General features: G+C 41.6%; 1 protein-coding gene across 1 annotated transcript; it reads right to left on the minus strand.

The window, feature by feature from the left end:
• Positions 1-1,444: 1,444 nt before the first annotated feature.
• Positions 1,445-6,845, minus strand: mlnr (motilin receptor). Its single transcript, XM_033632065.2, has 3 exons — positions 6,756-6,845; positions 5,402-6,242; positions 1,445-2,336 (listed from the first exon to the last, which is right to left on the minus strand). Exons 2-3 carry the CDS (start codon positions 6,183-6,185, stop codon positions 2,029-2,031), a joined length of 1,092 nt encoding a protein of 363 aa, XP_033487956.1. The 5' UTR covers positions 6,186-6,242; positions 6,756-6,845; the 3' UTR covers positions 1,445-2,028.
• Positions 6,846-7,967: the final 1,122 nt, after the last annotated feature.

The raw sequence follows: 7,967 nt of genomic DNA on the forward strand, positions 1-7,967 counted from the left end.
CTTTAATTTTGAAAGACTTCCACGTTCCTTTAATAACACTGCAACAATCACGAAACACTTTCTAGATATTGAAATGAGGCAGATGCAGCCATCCAAAGACTCTGCTTGCAAATCAGTTTAAATATGGTTTGTGTGTGAATTACATATTTTCTCAGTTTCTTAATAGCAGGCCTCAGGACTGAAACAAGAGCCATGAGATGAGGAAAACACTGATAACGCAGTAACAAGCAGCAGCAGCAGCAGTAATATCATTGTAGCACATGTCAGTTATAAAATATTCTTGCTAAAGAATTTAAGTCCTTCTGAACTTAATAAATTCCTCAGGAAACATATGTCATCACATTTTATCTATATTTAGAATTATCGTTTTTAATCAAATAAGTCACTGCTTATATGCTACAAATCCAAAAGAGGTGCGTGCAGTATGTTAGAGGTTTGCTGAAAGAAAAGAAGTCGTGACCTGAAAAGTAGAGTCAAAACAAACAAAATGTATATTTCTAATGCTGAATGATTTGAGGTGGTGTGAAGAAGGCCCGAGGGAGGTGTTGACAGCTCTGGACGAGCCGCTCACAGACACTCTCTTCATTATCAGTAAAGAAAATAACCAGTGGAGGAGTCGTGCTGCTTGCTGATCTTTCCCCAGGTGATGGCAGGACGGGCTGTGGTATGTAAGCTTTTACCCGTTGCTTCAGCTCCTCTGGCAGAGATGAATGGCTCGGTGAAAAAAGTGTCATGAGGATGAGTCAGCCCAGAGCGACTTTGTCTCTTTGTGTTCGTGCAAACCAAGGCCCGATGATTCATGTGCAAAATCACGACAGTTCCTTTTAAAGAACAAGATGTATAGACAGAGCCTGGAAAACTCTGAGCTTATTTTAGGATTAGACAGTATTCAGGTTAAAAATACATAACTTTGACGTTACCTTTCTTGCCAGAGTATGAGGTACAAAGTGTACGATTCCTAATCCAAAATACAGCATCAAAGAAGAATTGTACAATGGTGTCAAGATTATGCAAGTGGAAGCAATAAAAACAATAACCTCTGCCGCTGCTGACAACCTAATATCTTTTTTCCTCTTTGAAATGCACTTAGAGCAGCCATTACTTTGAATATGGTGATGCAGGGACGTTGGCTGCCAGGCTAAATCTAACTCAGAGCACAGGTAATATAATAGCCGTGTCAGATTACATGATGGCCGGCACGTACACAGCCCCAAAACCCCAGGGCTCAGATGGTCTCTGTATCACACACACAGGCATCAACTGCCCCATTTTCATAGTAATGTGCTTTTATGAAGTTTATGTTCCATCTATTCACTGGGGAGATGCTACACAACCCTGCAAACACATAGACACACACACATTCACACAAACACTGGAATACCCAATTTCAGATCTGCACAACTAATGGACCACAGCTAATAGGTTTACTTGTTTTGTTTTTCTTGATTTATGAGAACAAACAAACAGCATGATAACAATTGTTCACCATACATTAAACAAATTCAATCTTACGACAGAGTGGAGCTGAGACTACAATTACACATTATAAATGAACAGTCATTTCAAATGTGGCAAACGTCGTTTGTCTTTAACAAAGAGGGATCACTTATTATTAATCAGTGCTGTGGATTGACGGTAACTGTGAACTGAAACAGTGTGTGTGTGTGTTCTGTAAGCGCTGACAGCAAGCAAGAAAAAACATGTAGCAGCACACAGTGTGGAGTTAAATATTTCTGCTTGAGGTGTAACACTGAAAGAGGAAAGCGTAAATGGAAACTTTTTCGCTTGGAATCCGCTGAATTCCTGTTGTCTTGACCAAAAAAATGAAAAGTGACATCACCCAGTCTCTGTGAACAAAATGCCGCTGAGTAGTAGTAAATCTGATTTTGCATTGAAGTGCAATGGAGCAAACATTCCTCCTCTACACATCTTCATCAAGTTTTCTCTTCAGCTGCAACTTTAAAGATGCCTGCAAACACTGCGATGAAGTCAAACAAGCCTGTAAAAGCACCTCTCTAGAGGGGCCCCTCAGACCCCAGTCAGGCTTTCATTCAGGGTGGAGATGTGGTCAGTCACACAGAGCTGTCTCTGGCCGCGGTGGGCTTGTCCGGGCCGCTGGTGCAACAGGAAGAGGCGTTTGGCTGCGGCCCTGTACTTCCGAGACATGAGGTTGTAGACGACAGGGTTGATGGAGGCGCTGAGGTAGCAGAGCACCATGGAGGCCATGTTGAAGTTCTGACTCAGCATGGCCGTGTCGTAGTCGTCCACTTGGGCGAAGAGGTTCCTGCCAATGTGGTAGGGCAGCCAGCAGATTATAAAAGCCAACACCACCACCACTGAAGGGAAAATAAAGACAAGAAGGGGAAATGATTTTCATTTAAAAGAAGATGAGAAAATTAATATCACTCACATTTGCATAGTAAATACAAAACAAAAGTTTGTTGGAAGGTGTATCTCTAATTTTTGACACACACATTTTACTGCAATTTGTTTTTTGCAGTGTTAATTCTGACAGCTATTTTAGATTTAGTCTCAGTCGTGTGATGAAAACGCTTTTTATTTTTAGTCATTTTTATACTTCATAGTCTAGTTTTAGTTGACAAAAATTTACAGCATTTTTTTTTCTTCCTATATTGAAACTAATCCAGTGAGGCTAATTCATGTATCAGAAATTAGAATCAAGGTGACAGGTGGTATACATTTTCATTTAGACATTTTTTCTACAACTAAAAAATAATTTCTACACACTTACAAACTTGTATTTCTGCAGCAGTTTTTGACAGGTTTAAGGGGTGATTTAAGAGCACACACTTACTGATCATCATTTGAAAAGCTCAACATCTCTATTTATGGTCTCAAAAAACTTTGACAACACAAGTAACTAATCTGAGACAACTAGGATTTATATCCAGGTTCACTGTAAACTCTGACATATCAATCTCACTGTTAAGAGGCAGAAAAATAATTTAATTAAAGTCTGAATTCTGTCTTAATCTGCAACATGTTAGTCTAAAGACTTAAACTCATGTCCTTTCACAGAGTTGGTTATTAAAACTCAAATTTCATCTTTGTCAGAGAAAACTCTTGAGTCCAGATGCCTTACTTACAGCACAGCTACACTCAGATAACTGAGCCTCCTACCTGCCTGTCAAACAGCATCAACCCATAAACTTTTCAGAGACAGTCTGGAGTGAGTGAGTGAGTGAGTGAGTGTAGTCCTGTTGAGATCAGCTGTGAAGTCCAGTGGCGGTGCAGACAGTTTTGATTGGATGCTGTTGGATTGGTTCAGGTCAAATAAAATAGTTCTGTTCTACAGCTCTGGTTCAAACAAAGTGGATCTGGGGAATTATTTGTCAGCACGCTGGCAGCATTACTGTTAGCTGATTCAGGGAATTAAGGGAAATTAATTGATTCATGGCACACTTTTTAAATAACACACTTTTTTTCTAAATCTTTGTGTTTGGGGAACGTATTAGGTGTTTTAAAGTCAGAAAGCTCAAGTCCAAGTGAAGTCACACGTCACTGGTGTTAAAGTCCTAGTGGAGTTGCGTGTTTTTTTTTTTTAATTTTTGTTTTGTCAAGTCGAGTCTAAAGTCATCAAATTTGTGACTCAAGTCAGAATCAAGTGACTCGAGTCCAGACCTCTAGGATAAGCAAATATTATATTTAAGGTTAGAAAAAAAAATAAACCTAATAAGAGTTTAATAAACCCTCAGCTAATCTGCTTCATTAGGACTGTGTGGGAGTGGTTTGATCAGATTTAACTGACAACAATGCATCCTGTTTCTTATATTGTTAAATTAAGTCTTTTTTTTTTCAGCTGAGCCCTGTTTGCTTCAAACCAGTGAGAGGCTCAGTACAGACAAATCTCACATGGGAAATAATCAGTATTACTCTAACTTTTAAATACAATATGGTATTCATGTTGCAGCTCATTTATAATAACAGGCTGATTAAGAAAATTGGTTTTCAGGATCTAAGTAACCTGTGATCTATAGTCTGTGGTCACCCTTGACATTTATTAATGACTAGCAGCAATTAACATCGAAAGAACTTCTCCTCAAGCCACACACACACACACACACACACACACACACACACACACACACACACACTAACACAACCTCCCTTGTTCCCTTAAGTGACACTGGCCTGCAATTGGCCCCAACAATGAAGTCACATTTTCACTATACATGTGCAGGCAAGTAAGCGAGATAATTAGAGCATGTACAGCAGAATGCCACTGAGAAGAAAACGTCACAAATCCAAAGAAGAACAAAGATTCATTTAGCTTTTGAAAGCCGTAAATCTCAGTGCTGGCTGAGGTAATCACTGAGTCACTGGTATTGATCAAGAAGCTGCAGTGGATAAAATTACCATCAATTTGTCTGATGGGGGCAGTAATTCCTGTAAGGATGAATGTCAATTCAAAAATTAAAAGAGAGACATATCTGGCCCACATGAGCCTAATTATTTCTGAATCAACAATAACAGTTAATAAATTGAAGGCCTACATTGTGGATTCACAGTGAGTGGAGTGAACAGATGGCCTAGTTTTGTCCAGAATTGATCATGTCTTGCCGTGTGGGAACAGCCATCGTTGAGTGACTCCTGAGATGTGTGACACTAGCAAATTAAAAAGGAGCCCAGGACTGTGGGAGCATGTACATTTCCATTATGGTTGATTTATGGAGGTCTCTGATGACAATCCAATTTGGGATTGAACAAATGTGGATACAAATGGCAGTAACTCTGACAACATGAGCTCTGTGCAGTGTGTGCTCAGCTAATGAACAGCATTAATATCCTGATGGATGCATCATGATTAAATATTTGGGTAATACAGATTGGCCTGGCCACGGTCCTTTACTGTACAACATGGTTTCCTGCACAATATGCCAGAGCTGGAAATTAAGCCAATCAGTATGTGCAGTGGCAGGACATGATTAGCTCCAGACAAAACAGAATAATTGACCAGCTGATATCGAAAACACACATGACACCCACTATCGTCAGACTTGCAGGATGAAAGCAGCACACTGCCCTGGAGCTGGAGCTGGATTTAACAGAATGAATGGAACTATTTTAGGTTTTAAATGGAGTAAAAATCAGTTCTTATATGACAACTAAATTTTAATTCGCCACAGCAAACACACACAACAGACCAAGTGCAGGAAACAAGAAATCCTACATTCTGCAGTCATCTGTCAGCCTGTTTTTGCTTCAGCAACATTGAAAGGAAGATTGCCTGTGTGAAACAGATTTCTGGTTTTTCTTCCACCAAAGATGGTTTTAAAAGCTGTCACTCCTGACTCTGAATTGTCTGTCTTTTTTATTTCCTGGCAATGACAAGCAGAGGTTTTAGAAAGCATGAAAGAAACACGGATCTGTTTACACTCACCCAGGATCTTAACTGTTTGCCTGTGTGACCTTTCACGGGCCAGAGCACAGGGGCCCTGCAGGTCATTCTTGCTTTTCCACAGCTTGCACCCAATGGAGCCGTAGAGGAAGATGAGGCAGAGCATTGGGCAAAAAAAGTAGGTTGTGGACACCCAGAGCATGATGTGCAGCTGCCCAGAACTGATGGCGTAGTTGGTGTGCTTACACTGCCCTGTATTGTAGTCCGGGTGAGTGTCATTGTCATACTCCACCCCAACCAGAAAGAGTGTGGGAGCAGCAGAAACCAAGGCAAAACCCCACAGGGCGATGATGATGTACTGGACCCTGCGTCTGGTCACCATCATCTTGCTCCTGAGGGGGAAGCTGATGGCCAGGTAGCGCTCGATGCTCAGGGCCGTGATGTGAAGGATGGTGGCCGAGGTGCAGCCCTCAAAGATGTAGTGATAGAAGCGGCACACCACCTCCCCGAACAGCCAGGGCACGTACTTCCACAGGCGGTAGAGGTCGAAGGGCAGGCAGATGAAGATGATGAGGTCAGACACGGCCATGCTGGACAGGTAGAGGTTGGTGGTGGTCTTCATGTCCTTGAAGTGCTGGATGATGAGGATGGTCATGGTGTTGCCTGTCACGCCGATGATGAAGATGAGGATGCAGATGACAGTTATGGGGATGAGAGTGGAGGTGGGGAACAGGGAGCCTTCAAAGTGGTGGTCGTCTATGTTGTATTGGTCCATGGCCTCTGCTCCAGTGGCATGAAGGTCCACCTGAGGTCTGGTCCAGGGCATGCCAACCTCCGCTGAGTGCAGGCACAGCAAAATGTGAAATCAAGACTCAACAGGTAGCTGAGGAGAGAGAACAACAGATCATTAGTGGACTAAACCTGTGTTTTATCTCACTTAATTAAACATTATGTAGACTTCACATTTCTGCTGACATTATGTGGAGATTTTTTAAAGCCTTCATTTTAATTCCAGGCAACTGTTGCTTTCTTTTCATTCATGTGCATTATGAACACCTGTTACTACAGATACATGATTCACAGCAGTAAACATAAAGTCCGCATTCATTTTTTGGTTTAATGCAATGTTTAAGTGATTAAAAATGATTACGCTGCATTTCCTTGTAGCAGTAATGTAAACTTTGGCAAAAGATAAGTGCACACTATATTATTACACAACTCAAGTGTCTCATAATTGCCTGGAAAAAGTGAAACACAACAATATAATGCTTAGCTTCAATATAAAGTAAAAGCAGCTTGTAATAAAATTACCAAAACATGTAAAATCACTAGTCTCCTCCTCTAAAAGTAGAAATAACACCCTAGTGTAAAAAGAAATCTTTGCTGATGCCTTTACCTTTAACTTGAGATGGATCTCTCAGACCTTTTAACTTTTCTTGGTTTCTGTTGTGTCGTTGGAGAGCAGCAGCAGCAGTAGCAGCAGCAGCGGGAGAAACTCGTGAAGTGGCAGAGCCGGTCCTTGATGCTCAATAACCAGTCGAGCTCTGGTGAAAGATGAAGAAAGGAGCACCTCCTCCACAGTACCCCGAGGAGTCAGGGAGCAACAGGGAGGTTGTCTGCTGTGTGTGTATCTAAGTAATCTTCGTAATCAAATGATGACGGGAAGGATGACGGTAAAAGGGCATAAGATGGAGGGAATAGGATTCGAGGGAACCCCCCCCCCCCCTAACTGTTGCTGCTCCTCTGGGAGAATAAATGCAGATTGAGGATCATGCTAATCTGGACTGAGCACAAATACATAAGAAATATTCATATAAGGAGAGGTATAACTTTATTAATTAATGCATCAATCACTGAAATCCCAGCGTGTTTGCCAAGCTGTCTGGAAGTCTTCACTGAAAAATGAGTTCTGTGTTTGCTTAATTGTCCACCAGCCCCATCTGTCTCTCCGCTTGGCTTCATCACTCCACACACCCACCAGCTCACCTCTTCCTCTTCACCCTCAAGTCACCCACCAGGCTTGTTATAATAAACCGAACCTCAACAATGCTGGTTAAAAAGGAATGCCATTTTAGGAAATGACATGGAGTTTGGTCAGTGCTTAGAGGTATAACCAGGGCCTGAAAAGGTCAAAAGACTAAACATATCGGGCTGTGTCGTGGTTCATATGGAGTGATTTGTGAGATTCTTGTGTGAGCTCTTACATGTGGTCAAGGTTTACAATCTAGTATCAGAATACATGCTTTAATTTAGGGTGACCTCCAACAAGCCAGTGGGCAGTGTTCTTGACTTCATGTCCCATGAATCCACAAATTCAGAGGTTTTCAATCAAAGTTTCAGAGTGGGAGAAGGAATGTTGCAAGCTCTGCAGATCAATATGACAACTGGATCATTTCTGCTTCTCTGTGAACTGAACAGAATCAAAGAATTCCCCAACTAGTGCGTAAATCCCCAGTAAAAGGTCTATGAACGTGGACAGAGGGTTTTTTTTTTCAGTTCCTGATCTACAGGTTTCCCCATTTTGTGTCCAAATAAACATTAGTCACCAGCACAGCCTGGATGACCTGCTGGATGACCACCAGTGTGCTCTGTTGGTTCAGAGCCACCA

This window comes from Epinephelus lanceolatus, chromosome 4 (assembly GCF_041903045.1).
Source record: "Epinephelus lanceolatus isolate andai-2023 chromosome 4, ASM4190304v1, whole genome shotgun sequence".
NCBI lineage: Eukaryota > Metazoa > Chordata > Actinopteri > Perciformes > Serranidae > Epinephelus > Epinephelus lanceolatus.